The sequence below is a fragment of the Triturus cristatus genome, chromosome 3_2 (assembly GCF_964204655.1).
Source record: "Triturus cristatus chromosome 3_2, aTriCri1.1, whole genome shotgun sequence".
NCBI classification, from domain to species: domain Eukaryota; kingdom Metazoa; phylum Chordata; class Amphibia; order Caudata; family Salamandridae; genus Triturus; species Triturus cristatus.
In genome coordinates, this window is record NC_140584.1 from 486,912,040 (window position 1) to 486,930,598 (window position 18,559).

Genomic DNA, 18,559 nt, shown 5'->3' on the forward strand with positions numbered 1-18,559 from the left:
GAAATTAAGCAATCCGACGTATAGTCAAAAAGTGGCATCATTTTTGTCCCGAGCGAGGCCTAATATTAGTCCCTCAGTCTTGATCCGGCGAGCCCTCTCCCCCGGCCGCTCCCCCCCGCCACCCCGATCCCGATCTCCAGACAGAGTATCCAGCCAGTCCCCGGCCGCTTCGGGACGATCAAAAAAGTGTGTGCGACCTTCCACCTCCACTCGCAGCTTAGCTGGGAAGAGCATGGCGTACTTGATGTTTAGGTCCCGAAGACGGCGCTTGACACCAAGGAAGCTCAGCCTCTGTTTCTGGACCGCAGGGGTGAAATCAGGATAAAAATTAATATCCATATTATCAAGTCTAAGCGGTCCCTGTAGTCTGGAGGATTGCAGGATAGCGTCTCTGTCCCGAAAATTAAAAATCCGGGCGATGAGAGGTCTCGGAGCGGCTCCGACCTTAGGCCTTCCCCCGGGAACCCTGTGGGCTCTCTCCACAGCAAAGAATTTACTCAGCCCCCGTGGCTGGAGATGGTTGACGATCAGGTCTTCCACGAAAAGATCCGCCGCCGCTTCCTCACGTCCCTCAGGCACCCCGATGATACGGATGTTGTTACGCCGGGCCCGACTCTCGGAGTCCTCCAGGCGACGATCCATTAGCGCACTCGCCCGAGCAAGTCGGCGCACCTCCGTTTGCAGGGCCGCCACATCTGTCGTAAGGCCCGATGCGGTGTGGGCCAAAGAATCAACTCGGTCGTTGGTCTTGGAGAGATCGGCCCTTATCAGGCCAACATCTACGAGGACCGAGTCGATCTTCTGCGCCAGTGTGTCAAAACGCTGGCCCACAGAGGCCTTCATCTCGGCGATGGCGCCCATGACATCCCGCAGAGTCAGATCCGTGGGCAGATCGGGGGCATCAGTAGGGCCCTCAGGGGACTTGCGGGGCACCTCAGGAGACCCCTTCTAGAGGGTATAGCGATCCATGCTGTTGGACTGTTGGGCTGCGCCACGCCGGGTCGATTTTACCTTTGCCCGATCGCCATCTTGTTTCGTGGCCATGGTCCCAGTCTCCCGATCGCACCAGCCACGTCGTGAAGGGCAGGCAAGCCGGTCCACGGGCTCCGGGGGGGTGCCACCCCAGATCTGCAGGGCGGATCACAGCTGGCGGGCAGGCGGGGTCCCCCAGAGAGGCCACACCAACACACAAAGCCCCGTGACCCAACCTCGCATAGACAGCCAGGAGGGTACGAAAGCGAAAGTGAAAGTGCGGGTTCCGCGAGCCACCAAGCCCTGCCCGCCGCTGTTATTCACTTCGTCACTGGATCGCCCCACAACGCAAATCCGGGGTTCGGCTAGGAGAAGGCCGCAAACCTCGATCGGTGGTAAAGTCGGTGTCCGAGGTCCGATTTGGAAGCGGAAAACGGGCGCCACCTCAGCTCGGGCTCACCAACACAGTCCCCTCATCTGGGACAGGATATGTTCAGGATAGTTATAGGAGGTCGCGGAGGTCCTCGGGAGCCTCGCACCTACGCGGCCATCTTGGTTGCGCGCTAGGCTCCTCCTCTAACATGTATAATTATAAAGTACATAGGGTGTGTGAAATTTGTGTCATTTACGTTTGGGTAACTACATGAAATTTCAGCAAAATTACGTGAAAAGCAAATCTGTCATTCAACATTACATTTTAGTACCAAGAAATTAGTATTAACTTTTGACATAGCAAGTATTTTGCACTAAAAAAGTAGCGTGAAAAAACACAATTGTCACGAACAGCCGCCGTTTCTGGTTGTTTGCGGTGCTCCTGTACTTCTGCTTTATAATTTTGCTGCAAATAGCAGCGTAATTACGAGATGTGCCCTAAGGGCATATTTTCACGTAAGTGTAATGCATAATGCCAGTGTAACTGAAATTTGACACAGGCTGAAGGTACATCCCTTAGGTCACCATGGTGCTGAATAACAAATGTTTATTGCTACCCAACTCAATGGTACTAATTTTATTGTGCAAAATGAAACATCAAAAACCTTTTAGATATTTGTTACAAACAGATATTAAAAACAGTTCAATACGTGTTCTTTATTTTTTATTTTTAAAGAGAAACTGCATTCGCACAGAATGTGTAGAAAAATGAAGAAAGATTCTAGCTTTTCTCTTAAGGAACGCAAAAAATAAACATATTCTCTCTGCCTGCCATTGTATGCTATTAGAATTGAGCATAAAAAAATAAAAGCAATGTTTCATTTCTTTAAAGAGCTGCTCCAATTATGCTCCGTGACTAGACCTGACCTGTCTTTCACCTGGGCTGCTGGCTCTGGCAGAAGGCATTGTGACATCAGAACTCGACTGTAACAACTTATAATTCGAGTTCTGATGTCTTTTTTTTACAGTGATGATTATAAAGAAATTAGAGACTGCAGTTTATACAGGGATTAGAGAATCATATGTATTTTATATATGGGATAAAGTACTCCCTGTCATACATTATAAAGATATTGCAAGTCACCAAGAGGTTCCATGACCATATAGAGGAAAGAGGTTGATGGCAGAGTTCCTTTTTTATGGAACTCCAAGGTCACTTGCAATATCCTTATCAAGTACAGCAGGGGGTAATTTATCCCTTATAATACATGGACACACCATCACCTTTCCCATAAACCACTTAAATTCTTGGTGTGCAGCTCCTTCATATGAAAGAATAAAAATAGAATATCTAGTGCAAAATTAAATACATTAAAAAAAAGCAGTTAGATATGTGTTGCAAGAAGATATTATTATAAATTTAATGCAAGTCAGTTTTTAAAATCATTAAAAAACTGTGCAGAAGGACTTTAACTTTTCCATAATTAAGGAGTGCAAAACATAAACATGTTGCCATAAATAAATCCATGCTGCTAGTCATCATAGAGGTAGAAAAAGGAAGCATAAGAAAAGAAAAGCAATGTTTCATTTTGTCCCTTCAACAGCTGCTTTAATTTTATGGCAAGGCACGGAGGCCAATATTATGCATTATCCTTGTTATTGCCACACACACAGCAGCAACCAACTAGAACTTTAACTGTAGCATTAGAATCTAAACATTCTAAACGAATATAAATGACTCCAACATATAGCTATTTTACTTCTTTGTTGCTGCTCATGCACAGATACGTTCTTCGTTTAGAGTAACAAGATTTAATTGGGTTTAATTGATATAATATTTAGTTCTTAATATTTCTATGAAACATAATGAAAAGGTTGAATATAAGAGGGGGTCACTTTAAAGAGTGAATTTTGCTAGCTGAATGTTACTTCTGTAAAGATTTCCAATTTCCAACTATTTAAGCTAATGGTAAGAACTTTTTATTTCAATAAGAAAAAGCTAACAGATTATAAGTATGTGTAAGTGCTTTGAATGTTGTACGGCGTTTTATTATGAGGAAGGATTTAAGTATGAGCAACTAACTGTGGTAAAACGAATTTTGTTGTGGGAAACCATTGGGCATTTGCACTTAAAATAGGGAATAGCAGCATTTTTCACACGAGCTGTCGCTCGTGAAGTGTTCAAATAAAGCTGCAGCGTGTGCTGGACATCACGTGTTGCTTTGCGGGGGGCCGTCTCACTTGGAATTTTATGACTGTTGCAGCATGACATCGTATGTTGCTTCGCGAGTGCTGTCTCACCTGATATTCTAGGATTCTTGCACCGCATGCAGGACATCACAGGCATCGTCTCACCTGGAATTTTAGGACTGTGAAGTGAAGTTCGGTGAGGCGCTAGATTATTGAACCTCTTGGTTGGCCATAGTGTGAGTAGCTGACTCCAACGACCATTTTAAATTGGTAAAAGACGTAAAGAACAGTTGGAATTTTATGGAGAAATGAGACTTTTTTTTTACAGAGATCATCGTTATTCTGAAGAGATTGTGAGGGAAGGTTGTGGAGAAGAGTGTATAGGGAAAGGTTGTTTTTTTGAGTAAGATTTAGATAGTTGGTAGTAAATGTTTGAGAAATGAAGAAAGATGGAGCAGTGCGCTGCAGAGGGACAGTTCAGCGAAGAAAAAGGGCAGGCTTGTGTAGACAAGCTTTTACATCTTTGGCTTCCCAATTAGGTAAGAGATTTCATGATCGTCTGGAAAGACTTTTGCCAAAATTAGGGACTGAAGATATTCGAACAGAGGATTAGAAGTTTTGGTCTGTACAGGAGGTTGCTCTGAAGGCAGATACATTGATTGGGGATGTAAAGTAATGCAAAAAAGAAAGCATTTACTTGAAAGCAGAGATGAAATCCAAACAATGAAACGATGTGAAGGTACTTAAGCAAAATGGAAGCAAGCAACTCTTTTGGAGTTGGATGACATGGCTATAAAGGTCACTAAGGTGGTCACAAAGCAGAAGCTTGTGATGAATCTTCTAGCAGTGGTGATGTAGAAATAAAGTTGTTCCTCAGACTTGGAAGAGTCAGATAAGGATGAGGTAAAAAATAAAAAAGAACAAAAAAGAGAAAGCGAAGAAAGAGCAAACGATTGTTGGATCCACTAGGTGAGATTTTGTTTGATCCTCATCCTATTCAGCATCAGTTGTCACCTAAATGGACTCCAGCTAATCCTGTGGCCATTATGTGAAATGTTAGGTAAGACCAGAATTACCTCAATGCTTTAAAAAAAAATTGTAACATTAGCATTGGTCTTATGCAAGATTGACTATTGCAACAGCCTTTTCATTAATATCAAAAGAAGATGCCTGACCAAACTACAAGTCGTTCAGAATGTGGCGGATCAACTTCTACTAGGCATCCCTAAGCAAGAATCTGCCTCGCTTGAGCTAAAACATCTACACTGATTACAGACCAGCAAGTGCATTACTTTCAAGGCTTTGTGCATTGCTTTCAAAGCTCTCCACGGAATTGGCCCAGAGTTCCTTAGGCAGAGTTTCCAATGGTATACTCCGGTCAGACCACTTTGGTCCACCTCATTAAACAATTTGGTAGTGCCCAAATACAAAAAGGCTGTTTGGGGCGACAGAAGCTTCTTAGTAGGCACAACCAGACTCTGGAATACCCTTCCCTTGGAACTGAAACATGAAAACAATCTACTAATGTTTAGGAAGGCGCTTAAAACAAGGCTATTTAACCAAAAAATCTGCTCTCATACAGTTTTGCCGTCTTTCTTACTGAGCCAGCGCCTAGACACTCTAGGTTAATAGTTGTGCTTTATACATTTCCATTTCGTGCCTAAGAAAGTAGGAAATAAGATGAGATCTGAGTGCCCAAGGCCATCTTTGGACAATAAGGTTGCATATACACCTGAACGAGATGCAAAAATTATGGCATTTGTTTTATAAATCAGGAGGGGCCCCAGGAAAAGGTTGGACAAGGGCCTTTAAGGTTGTTCAAATAGGCTGCTGGATGCCTTGGCTCTCTTGACAAAGAAATTTGATATGTGCGAGGAGGCACACGTGAATACATCAAAATAAATATTGAGGAGTTGTGCCAATGGCTGAAGAGGGCAATTTGTTTACTGGGCAATTCGATGATGCCCTTTATATTGAATGGAGAAAAAGCATTTTCATGAAGATTAATCCCAAATTAGCAGAAGTGGCAAATAAAGATCCAGGGCGAGAAGCCAATGGAATGCTTTATGGAGAGGAGATTGTAAAAGACATGGCCAGATATATTGGCAATTTTAATTCTATTAAGAAGGTACAGAGGGATATGAGAAAGGTTTTTGTAGGGGCCAGGAGAGTGTGTGGTTGACTTCCGGGCCATGGTTATGGAGTCACATGAGCGTCGTTCTTGCAAGATTTTAGACCCTCAGGAGACTATCATAACTCAGGATTATACCAACAATGCCAGGGAAGAAGAGGAAGATCTACAAGTGGTGAGAGAAGGGCAAGAGGTATGCAAACGTATGTTTGCTAAAATACCCTTTATGTACCCCATATAAAGGGTTTCCATATTTTTTCAGTGAACCGTGTCATTTTTCATACTGCATCTTTTGGGAGAGTTCAGGGGCAATATTGCAATAAAAGGTTTTAGGAGTCACCATTTGTGCTCTCCTCTTCTCCAGTGCAGAAACCAGCCGCTGCAGGTAAGAGCGGTGGGGCCCGGTGAGGGGGGGATTTAAAGAGACGACCACAAGGGAAAATGTATTATTTATTTAAGTTTTCCTCGTGGTCGTCTCTCGAAATCCCCCCTCACCTGTCCCACCGCTCTTACCTGCAGCAGCCGCGGCTGGCAGAAACCATGCAGTGTTCGGATCATTGTGAGCCTGGGAACTTTCACCTATTCTCACCTAATCTGAGGTTGTGCTGCTGCAGTCCAATGGTGTGAGTAAAAGGGCTATATCGAAGTTCAGGACATTTTTGTGATCCTGGAGTGTGTTCTTGACATGAACTTGTCATGTTGTATTTGTTAAATCATTCCACAAGGAATTCACTTACCAAGACCTCGCAGAAATTTATTAACTCCACTTTGCTCGGTGTCTGGAAGCTCTTCTAAATACTGTTCCACCCTTTGTTCAAACAGACCTTGGAAAACAGAACAAGCAAGAGAGCCAGTTATAAGGACATCTTTGGTCATAAGAACACACAATAATTGATAGAATACTTTCCAACTTGTTTAGTCTCTGCTGTCAAGAATCAAACTGAAAAAATGGAAGAAAAAAAACAACACAAAATGAGGTTAAATGAGAAGTATGTCATGTCTCCATGAACACAGTCTCATTCAATTCAGTTGACGTCAAATACATTTGCCTAATCCTGCTTTGATAAATTGATGATTTTGCTGTTGTACAACTTATATCACCCCCTCTACTTATTCCTGCAAAACACAAATTGACACCAATGAGCTTTAAATGGATTGAAAAAGAGGGTTTACCCTTTCGATTTACCACCAGAGCTGTTGCTAACACGATAATTAACAAGTAAGAAAGCCACCAACTTCCTTACCGTGGTCTCCTAAGAGCCAGAGAGAAAATACATTCTTTGCAATGTTTTAGCCAAGAGATGTAATGTTCCTCACAGTGTCTGTGGCAATACATTTTCAAAGATAATTCTAGGCCCAGTGGATACTCCCCTAGAATATCCCTGTCACTGCATATCCAATGAAAAAGAACCATAGTTAAAGTCAGAGGGCCTCTGTATTCTATATGTCAGTGCAGTATTTCATCACATCTAACTAGGAAGCTATAGAATAAGCCTGAGGGGCAGTCAGTTACTTGTGCCAGGGTATTTTCCATCACATATGCCAGTGGGGACCTAGCTCATAAGTGATGGGTGTTCCATGGTGATGTCGGGTAATGATGAAGGTGATATACTGAACTCAAAAGAATGAAACTTCTTTTAGGTCAGTAGGAGGAGTAGCCATTAGGAGACAATCACAACAGTTGTGCTTGATTGATCTAAAATCACTTATTAACACGAATGGACTTTGGGCAAGGTGTATCAATATTAGAAATTGTGATTTTCTGTGAATCGCAATCAGGAAAACGCTATTCCTAATGTATGAAACTCATTTAGCGATTCCTAATGGGGTCGCAAATCGACCTACCTAATGAATATCAATGAGGTAGATCGCAATTTGCGACCCATTAGCAATCAACGCCATCACATGGATGGTGGCCTGCTGGGGTCAGCAGACCACCATGTCTGTGATTGCTTCTAAATAAAGCAGTCTTTTAAAAAAAATGCTACCTATTTTCCTTAAAGGATAATGGGATGCATTTAAAAAGAAACATTTCTTTTTTAAAACCTTTTGTTGTTAAAGAAGACTCAGTGGTCCCATGGACCACTGCCTTCTCTTAAACAAACTTGTTTTTCACATTCACAAATGGAAAGGGGTCCCCTTCCCATTTGTGAATGCATATCCACTACACTTCGGTAGTTGGTAAATTATTAATGTTTTGCAACTGGAATTTGGTCACAAAACATTAATACCTACCATTCCGATTCAGTATTTGGAAGGGACGCCCCTTTCAAAAACCAAATTGGTATTGGGTTCCAAACCAAAATTGTGATTCGGTAACATGCTACAGAATCGGTTTGGATTTCATACGTACCAAAATGCTTTTATACTGTCGGAAACAGGACGATTCTGTGAATCAGCCAGTTTGCGACCGGAAAAAAGCTTGATACATGTGGCCCTTAATCATTTATACCCAGGGTGCTTGTTGCCACTCAAGTCTGATTGTAAAGCCATAATTTATGTTTGGGAAGTGTGCCCCCAACTGATTCCAGTGTGGGTACCGTCATCAGTGGCATGAAAGGATGTCCCTATTTCTTCTAGATGAGAGGAAAGATTCATGCCAGCGGGAATTGTCACGAGTTAACAGATGGTATGACTACATGAGCCATGGCAGAGTTACAAAAGAGATGCCATGCGTCAATACCATTAATAAACATACTGCCTTACAAAGCAGAAGCAAGTGTGAATATTCCTGCATGCAGAATGCATACCTGTTTTTCTAGGCAAATATATCATTCTCGACGAGATGGAAGGTCGCCATAATTTATGTAATGCGATTGTAAAAACAAATAAAGGTCACAGAAAAAAGGTAAAACGTACAGCGTTCCTAAGGGCTGAGTGAACTCCTTATCCCAAAATATGTTCATAATTCAAAGCATTATACAATTACCTGGAAGGACCATACATTCTACACTAAATACTGAATTATTTATTCATTTGTATTGTAATATATAATACATGTTATAATGCACAGAGGGTATTATGCTTTTTATTATTGATGGTGGGTGTGTCGGAGGCCTTGAGTAAGTCATGATACCCATTACATCCTTAAACAAGAGTAATAAATAGCACACACTCAGCATACACTCAACGGATCAACATGCATGGTTTATGCCATGCTGTTGTTTAAATGTGCAATCATTATAATTATTATAAAAAAGGCATTTAATCAGAATTAGAACACTAGTGCAGTGTGGCAGAATGGCAACATCTAGGTATTATAAGTATGGTCTCAGTAGTTTAACTTAGTAAAGTAGTCCTAGAATAAAATATTAGAGGCACCATTCAGTCTTTTAACAAGTCAGTTATGCTGCACTGTGGTAATAACATGCAATTTGACCTCTGCAGTGTAATAATAAAAGTGTGATTCTGTGTTTACTGGTACACTTCTTCCGTTGTTGATCCGCATCTAAGTAGCAAATAAGGATACTATCTATACATAACATCACAGGGACAAGCATAACTGATGACGTAATTAATACGACGGGGTCCGGTAATTGAGGCAGATCACAGGTACCAAGAGGGTGCTTGACTGCGCTGGCGGTGTGCCTATTCAGCCATCACCCCCTCCTGAGACCCATGGGGTGATTAGTGATCACGCCAAATATAGCTGTTAGGTGCCGAACACTATCCGATACCCTCCACACAGCAGGTTTTAAATTATTTTTCCTGTTTCTTTTTTCTTTTTTTTCACACTATGACCACCAGGTCTGGGTGAGCCTTAGCGTGCTCATACCGCCGGGGTTGTCACACTGGTCCTGATGAATGCCTAGCTAGTTTGCACCCAGATAGGCAGAAACATGTTGACCACACAGAGCGTGGCATAGCTGAAATATCTATCCAGCTTTTCTACCGTCCGCTTCCGTTTTTTAACTGTGCTGGGTTGGCCTACGTATAAAATACTTTCAGACACAACCTAGTCACTTTTATCTCACATCACTTGATCACTCTCACACAAAATAACCTGCTCCGCAGTAATTCTGGTGTCGAAACACACTGGGGGGGGGGGAGTTTAGACCTTCCTGGTGGGGCCCGATGAGGAAGCATGTCACCAACCAGGTTGGTGAGTGAGGGCTTTCTAAAGAATCCATTGTGATTCTTTTTTCGACTTCTCCTCTCTCAAGGAAAGTGCACTCTTTTGTTGTTTTTTGACTATATTGCACAGGGGAATAAGAGTGCTCCTTCTTAGATTACCTGAAAACCCTCTCTCTCCTGTTTATCAGCAATTAATACGATAACACAATTTATTCCAATGATATATATATATATATATACACACGCACACAACATCTTTAACTGTAGTACAGGGTACCATCATATATGCAGGTGCGCCTACTGATATACAGAAGAGGGAGCCACATGGATGCAAGGAGCAGCCACCTACTTTTGTCCTTCAACAGTTGTGAGTGCAATTTCAATAGTAGTTTTATCACCTTGCAAGACTCCTCTGCTGCTAAGACCGTAATTCTGTTCTACAGGCAGTTTATATGGCCCAGCACCCTTGAAAATGCTTTGGGGGGTTGGGTGGGGAGTCAAATAGCCAAATTTCACCCAGGCAGTTTACCGGCAAAGAAAGATCTTTGACAGAGTAAAAATTATACAAGTGGGCCTTAGATATACGCTGCTCATCCTGTCAGACTCAGAATAACAGCAGAGGCATTATGCAATTAACATTTTACACCAGGCTGTGGGAGATTGCCCTACTCCAATAGGCTTCCAATAAATATGCTGGTGTTGTGTGTCCAGTGACCTGAGCTCCTGTGAATGGCTTTGGCAAAATGAGATAGAGCACCCAAACATACCCAGGACAGGAATCCACATGTGTCCCAGGCTGCGTATTCTGGGCCACCCATCCCGCTAGACCCCAAGCCCCAAGCCATACACAGCTTCCATGGAAACCTCTCAGGTAGGTAGGGTAACCCATAATGAAGGTCACCTTCATTCAACCCCAGCGAACAGCTGGTTTAACGCCAACACTTCTGAACCCCCATATAATTGGTCCCAAGAAGAAGAACTTACCAAAGAATGCTTCCCCAATACTCGGAAGCCAGGATGCCTCCCCAGCCTTGGTTATCGATGATAAGACATTTTGTAGCTGACAAGTGATAGCTTACCGCTGTATAAAGAAGAAGGCTAACACATCTTTCTAAACTCACAAAAATGGGCCTGGAGAGCAGCTAATAAAAAACAATGGAGAACAAGAACAGACTACAAACACCCTTTCGCGGGCAGTGAATGTGTAGAAGATCAGAGACAAATGAATGGTTTCATAAATTGGACCTAATTCAGGTACAAAGGTGGGAGATGTTCGGGCCATGGGAATAAAGTTATTTGCCCCCCCCCCATGGCACCCTCATGCCTTTATATACCTTAAAGTGAGACCTGCTGCACAGATATTTCCACATGAACTCCAAAGTACCGTGCCATTCTCCAAGGCGAAGTAGGGAATTGTGTGAGTCCTTGCACAAAAAAGCAGTTTCTCTGATGTACAGAATACTAAATAATACCCCGATGCATTGGGCACCTAAAGCGGGAAGGAAATGTGGATGAATAAAGAGCACTTGGAATAGGGGATGGGGGACAGTCTATACCATTGAGAGAGAGTGGTATAAATGGGCTACCAGCTGGTACAGTTAAACCAAATCCCTAGGATTACGGGATAACAACTAGTGAAAATTAGGGAAAATAACCCCTGATTGGTTCATAAAAGAATGCAGTCAGACTGGCACCATTTATCCCACGTTGTGATAATAAAGTCCTATGGTTCTGAAGAAAAGTAAAGACTCTACACGCTGCCGTGTTGGCACACCCCATCATACAACTGATAGAGCGTCATGAGATTCTGAAATTTGTAGGGGTGCATCATATTCACCGTTAGTCAGCACCCGCATTTTAATCAATGTATGTTTAGAAGGGCCATAGAAATGTATTACTGTAATCGTTTAACATAGAGGTGATTAGAAATGTAATAACGCTTTTGTGAGGATTGATGTTGCAAGTTATCGTGGATGTATTTAGTAAAATGCACAATGATTAGTTTTGTACAATGCAATGTATTAGGTTAAACGTGTGCCATGTTAAGGTTATACGTGTAGTTTGCTTATTTACACATCGGAGAATGATAACCAATGCTTAGAGTGTGATTTAATAGAGTGTTTAACTTTGTAAAGGCTTGACTGCATATACGTTAGAAGAAAAGGCCTGTTCATTTCTTATGTTAGTTAATGTTGTAGGCCGAAGATGATTCCCTTGGTAAAGGTTTTGGGTTGCAGGGAAATGTAAAATCTTAAAGATGTGAAATGGCTTTTCTCATTCCCATGTTTCTGTTGCAGGTGCAAGGACATTTAGCTCGTTAGAGAGAATAGATCTTTGTTTCAGGAGTTAGGATGCATGAGAAGCCAACAGGGGACTGCATTGGAATGTGAGATAGATACATTTGCTGCGCAAGGTGCCTGGGACCCAAGATCAAGCTAACCGTCGTTGGATACAAGACAACTTTGTGGAAAACTACAGAGAGAAGACCTGGCTGAAGAGGTGTGCCGAAGGGCGTGTTCTATGATTTTGGGGTTTTGTATTAGGGACAGTGCCCCATGGGTTGAGCAGATGAGGTTTAGACGGGAAGCTAGAAGGAGCATCTTAGAACGAGCTCTGTCTAAGTGAAGGTACTTCTTAAAGGAGACTTCACTACTGACACCTTTTCCTTGATTCTCTTGCCTGGGATGGGAATGCTAAGCAGGGATGTCACCTTAGAGGTAGAGTAGGGACAGACTAACGCTTTCCTTTTTGACTAATGATCCCCAATTTAGACATTGGGCTTACAATCGCCTTTTTGATGATTTTGGAATCTGTAATTCTTTTCGTTCTGAGTCGGATGAGAGTCCTACGTAGGCTTGCATTTGTGTTAGTGCCCATTTACCTTTTACACCTTGTTTTGAGGTGTTTGTATGTTCAGTTAATTTTTGTTTGTAATAAAATCTTACAAATTTTAGATTCGAAGTCAGTGTTCCTTTCCAAATAAAGTCTAATTGTGGTAGATATATTTTGATAATTGTGTTCATCCCCTCCACGCTATCTGGCAAATAAAAAGATCCTGGCGACCTGTGAGGATTCTTGGAGATAACCAGGTAGGCACAAATCCGGCCTTATCACTGCTGATAAGTTTCTGAGATGAAATGACCTTGCCTAAATTTTATAAACTATTGTTAGATGGAATTTGGTGGTGGCACATCGTGACATTTCTCGTCCGTGGGGGCAGCCTGAGAACTTCTCAAAATGCATTGTGCAGCCTGAACATTGGCAACAGCATGGCCATAAAAAGAATCTCTCTGTCACAAAAAGGTTGCCAAAGTGTGGGGGAGATGATGAAGTACCATGGACTTGCTTCTTCCAGGGATGAGCGTGCATTCATAGTATGAATTCAGTCTTCACAGCCAGGGGCAATGTGCAGCTTTATAAGGGGGACACAAAGAGCCAGTGGGCTGTCTTGTTTGAGGACGTATTGCTTGGAGTGATCCGCCTTGAGAGCAGTGATACAATGGATACCTAAATGACTGTGCAAAGCTGTTTTATAACACAAATAACACTTTTTAAAATCTATAAAATTGGTAATCATAACATAAAGCAGGCTTGTTTTAACTTATTTCAAAAAACCACTTCATACCTTTTGCTCTACATTTTCGAAGCTCTCGGTCCTGGATAAACCCAGCAAACATCTGAGATTCCATAAAAACCTCTAGGAAGCGGCGAATGCTCTTGGAAGCCACAGACTTGCGGAAGGCATCCTTTTGGAAAGCACGTTCTCCCCGATCATTTTGAGTCAAGAAAAGGGAATAATGTCCAATTGTTTCCACAAAAAATCGGATGAAAACTTCTGATACTAATCCATTCAGGGTGTTGCAGTCTAAAGAAAATAAAACATTGACCCACACATTAACCAAGCAAATAACCAATTCTACAATTCACACAATGAATTGTAGCAAACAAGTATTTTAGATTAGCAAAAAAGCAAATAGGAAGTGCAGTTCTTGTGCCTGCTGCAACATTTGTTTGCATGCAAACAATGTATTCTACTCAACAAGTTCTACTACAAGTAAATAAATACATTGTTGATGGCAAAGTAATTAGTTTTCAGATCATATACTTTATTGCAACAACCTCTCCCCATCTACTAGGACCTTTCAGCTCCGTCCTTCTTCCTACAAGTAGGACACTATTCTTCCAGCTGCACTTGTCTTATTTTCTGTGGGCGCAGATATTGTGATTGTGTCGCATCACTCAGTGAGTGGAACACAACTCTCCTAGCTACAGCAGCCTTCGTCAGTGTGCTGAAGCACACCATAACTCATCTGGCCCGCTTGCCAGTGTACTACACGGCTTCCCCCCACAACGCTGTCTTCTCCAGCCATAGGTATTTTGTGACTCATTCTCTTGTCAACGTGGCTGCTCTATTGCCCTGTTTACACTAGAAATCCTCTCTAGGTTTGTGAATCTTGCTGTCTTCCCTACGTGCAACTTATGTGGCAGATTTGGCTTCCCCATGCTGTGATCATAAGGTACTCTGAGCTTCAAGGCCACTTAACCAGCCGTACTAACCTATCTCGTGCAGCAAGACCTTTATACCTGGCCACTCTGTGTAAGCATATGCATTTGAGTTGGGCTGCTCTTTCTACAATATGAATGCCAAATCTATGTCCTTATGACCATGTAACTTTTTTTTCTGGTTTTCTTCAGCGATTCCTTGAAGAGCTTGAGAAACCAACAACAACATCTTCACAAAGCTCTTAAAAACAAAATATTAATGTATCCTTCCGCTCACATAAACAATGCTCCAGAAATGAACATCTTTTCAGAAAAAGCCTTACATATAAACAGTTTTGGTCTAGTAGACCTCTTGGATTGAGACCCATATTTGCTCTTTACATATATAAGGCCTATTCACAAACTGCATTTAGTAGTTTGTGTGTAGTACCTCAATAGTACTAGTAAAGTACTACATAATGCTATTGACTAACCTACATGCAGAGGGTTACGCCTCCGCCTCTCATCTTTTGTGTATGGAGATCTCAACATATAGGTATTTGTTTTAGTAGTAAATGTGGGAGGGACAGGGGGAGTTGCTGGAAAATGGGGAATAATTATGACTAAATGGTAGGGGTTAAGGAAGGTCTAGGAAGGAAGGGGTTTAAATGTGGCATGCACTCACCCACAAAAGAGTAAGCCCATTCGTATTCACAAACTGCACTTTTATAGTTACTACAGTCAAAAAAGACCCAAAACTATTTTAAATGTACTCCAGCTCAGAGTTGGAGTAAGCCCAGCACCGCAAATGGCCAACTATTTGCGTAAAAAAAATGGAGACAGGAACTTAAAATATAACCCTATGGGAACTAATGTGAATTTAACTAAGGTTAATATAAAATATAAATAGACTTTTTTTTAATGAATAAAACTTAGATATTAGTTTGTTTCAAAATGTTAATGACCTTGTTTTAAATGTAAACATTCATGTAACTTTAATATTATAAAAAATAATTTAATGAATTTAAATTAATTCTATCCATACGGTTAAATAATTTTACTATATATACATCTTTAAATTGGTTAGGATTTTTTCTCTAAATATCACGAAAATGATTTTAGTTTAATGTATATATTAAAAAATAGCATTTTGTTCTACATTTAAAATAAATATTTTAAATTAATTTACATTATTATTAACCAATAAATGTTTTAAACTAATTTACTTTGAAGTTTAATAAACTTTTAAACATTTCAATATACCTTTCCTTAGAGAGATCACCACCATGGTGGCAGAGACTTCCACCTATGTGTGAAAAGCTACAAGCAGCAACTTAACATTCATAAATTAGGCTCCAATCCCCTGACGTCCTGAGGTGAGGACATGATGTCTATGCTTTTCAGTAATTTTACACTCATATACGGTGAACAGCCAAAAGCAGTAAAGTTACACAAAAGTGAAACAGTAAACTTACATGTGTAAATTTACTTGTGTAAGTTTACTGTTGTGAATAGCCCTCAGACAATACAGCTTTAGTTTTTACCATATGTTAGCAGTATTTACTTTAGCACCTTCTTCAGTGAAACTGTTTAGTTTACCAGTCTGGTGAAACAGGTTGTAAACAAATCAACTGAAAATAATGTAACTTCCATAGTTTTAAAACACCCCTCCCAAATATGGCTTGACAGATGCAATTCCTTGCAGTTTAGCTGAGTATTCATATGCATAATAAGATTACCTGCCTCGTCCATCATATGTTTCCTGGCTGAGCCTTTTGTTGATCAAAAGTGTATACTGAGGTTCTAATCTATATGAAAATCGATGCAACTCAGTTAAGAAATCTTCATAATTCAACCATTAATGTAATACTCTAATTGTCTCTGTATCAGGGTGCCTGTCTATAAGAAAGAAGTCTGCAGGCAGTCCAAAACACACCTGCCCAGCTTATTTCAGGATATCCAGAGGAGAATCTGTTTCCCCTAATGTCTGGATTTTGCACTGACTACCCGCTAAGAAAAGGATTATGTTTAAAGCCTTAACTTTTATTCATCAAGTCTTCTGCAATCGGGGCCCGGGCTACCTGATTCTTCAATAACACCTTCTCTAGAGCTTTTCGCTCGGCAATGGCTGTTTGTTATGATTCCTAAGGGCCACCTGGCAGTGGCAACTGGCATGGATCAGGTGTGGCGGGGGAAGAAAAAAAAAAAACGTACCTTTTCCCTATGTCTCTCCTCTGTAGTCTCTTGGAGTCTCTACTGGCCGGAACCAAGCAGAAAGCACACAAGCACCCCTAAGCCAATCACAATGCTGCAATACAGTGTTCTGATTGGTCTGAGCGCAGTGGTTCAGCGCTCAGACAGGCAGTGGGAGCCTATGCATGTTCCCCATCAGGCTGTGCATTACAGCCTGTTGGGAAACATGCTAATTGTGCATGACTGTGCTGACGGCCCAACGCAGCCAGCCAAAAAGTCATGCGCACTTACAAAGTGCTCACCGCTCCTCCCCCTATTCTCTGAGCAGAGCAGACCAGCAATCAGGGAAAAATAAAATAATAAAATAACATCATGTTATTATCATTTTATTTTTCCTTTTTTACACTGCTGAAAAGCAGTGGGCTGACGCTCCTCCGCCTTAGCGGAGGAGCCACCACTGTCATCTGGTGAGATCGGGATGTCATTCCTTTTCAGTGTTGGCAGGCAAGGCATGAAATGAGTTTCCACTCTCTTTGTGTTCTGTTCAGTGAGAGTCCCATTTTAGGAAACAACTAAAAACTATTTCTTTCTTGCTGAACATACTGTGAGAGACGGTTTCTGATTCAAGCAAAGTGGTTCCGGGACACTCTTTTGGAATAGCTGTTCACTCTATAAATTGGTTTAATTCATTCAAGCATCAACATCTCCATGGGCAATTTAAATTTAATTTGAGGTGCACCTTTACTTATCTTCCATCTCTGAGCAAATCCTACTGCCAATTGATTATATGAAAAAGACCTTTCAGAAGCACCAGTTGTAAGTCTGTACTAAATCCATAGATGAAAACATATCCGTGCCTGGTCTAGTACAGCTAGTGCCTGGACACAAGGACATTCACCATGATACTCTGAGACACTTCGAGGTAGGGCCTTGCACTAGCATAGAGTAATCATAACAGAATCGTCTTTCACTCTGGCTAAGACAACTTAACAAGAGCTCTGAAATGCTCACTCACTCATTAGACATCATAATTTGATCCCAAAACTCAGCACCCTTACTAGTGATACAACCCACTCCATTTAGCATACATTGTTATAGACCACAGCTGATGAGAGTCCCATGAATCTTTCCCTGGACTTAGGGGGATCAGTAACATAAACTCTTTTATGTAGCACCCCTGAGGCAAAAAGGTTGAAACCCAGAACTCTTGGGCACTTCGAAGACCACATGTCCAAAATGTCTTTCTATGATTTCCCTGTTGACAATCTGCTATAATATTATAAAAGCCACTACTGTCAAATTGTACAAAAAAACGAAATCTAATCCATAACAAATTGTCGCTCTGAGACAGTAAAAATTTACGAAATGCTGATTGCAAAATGCCAAATGGAATGGTATGACATCCAATTAGGAGGAAGGAAGATATTCAGTTTGATGAACCTGCGAACCTGGAAGCTTTAAATCCACAAATATAAAGGCCTCATTGACAAATGGGAGGTGGGGATGGAAGAAAAGTCAGAAATATACTCACATACTATGCTGGCAGTGCCTAAATTGAACCAAACATGTATACGAAAAGTGATGGATGGAAAGCTAGAGTTATTCTCAGCCGCTGGTAATTATTCTCAGTCCATCATTCTTTTGCACACCATGCCACTTCAGATTGGACCCAGCCATATGCTAATCAGTCTTGGCCCTGCTTCAATGGGAACAGCCCAGGCCGAACTGCCAAGCCAGGCCCTGAACTGGAACACAAGCAACCCAGGACCTGTTTTGCCCTAGTTCAGGCTCATGAGCCAAGAATAGCTTGGTTCCAGTGACACAGTGTGCACGGGACCCACCTCTGGGTATACCTGTCCCACTTAAGGCAGCACACAAAAGTATACAAAAAGAGAAGGGTGGAGTGCTTGACTTAACCTCGGCCACCACGTCCCAGTTTATTGTTCTTTTGTTCATCATGCCACCTCAGTTTGGAATATCGCTGTAGAGACCCATCTGCACTTATTTTTGGGGACCAGCACTTATTTTTCCTTAACATACTTTGATCCAAAGCAATACAACAATAAAAAGGGAGGAAAGAAGAAGGACTGAAAACAATTAGAAAAGCAGAAAGCAGGGCTGACAAAAACCTGCAAAATAAGATAA

General features: G+C 41.6%; 1 protein-coding gene across 4 annotated transcripts in view; it reads right to left on the reverse strand.

The window, feature by feature from the left end:
• The window catches only part of DENND2B (DENN domain containing 2B), a 1,065,289-nt gene that overhangs the window by 9,619 nt on the left and 1,037,111 nt on the right, over positions 1–18,559 (reverse strand). For all 4 annotated transcript variants that reach the window (XM_085648132.1, XM_085648131.1, XM_085648133.1 and 1 more), the window contains 2 exons: positions 13,365–13,604; positions 6,403–6,489 (listed from right to left, as the gene is read on the reverse strand). In XM_085648132.1, coding sequence (XP_085504258.1) covers positions 6,403–6,489; positions 13,365–13,604 — 327 coding nt within the window. The remainder of the gene's footprint in view (positions 1–6,402; positions 6,490–13,364; positions 13,605–18,559) is intronic.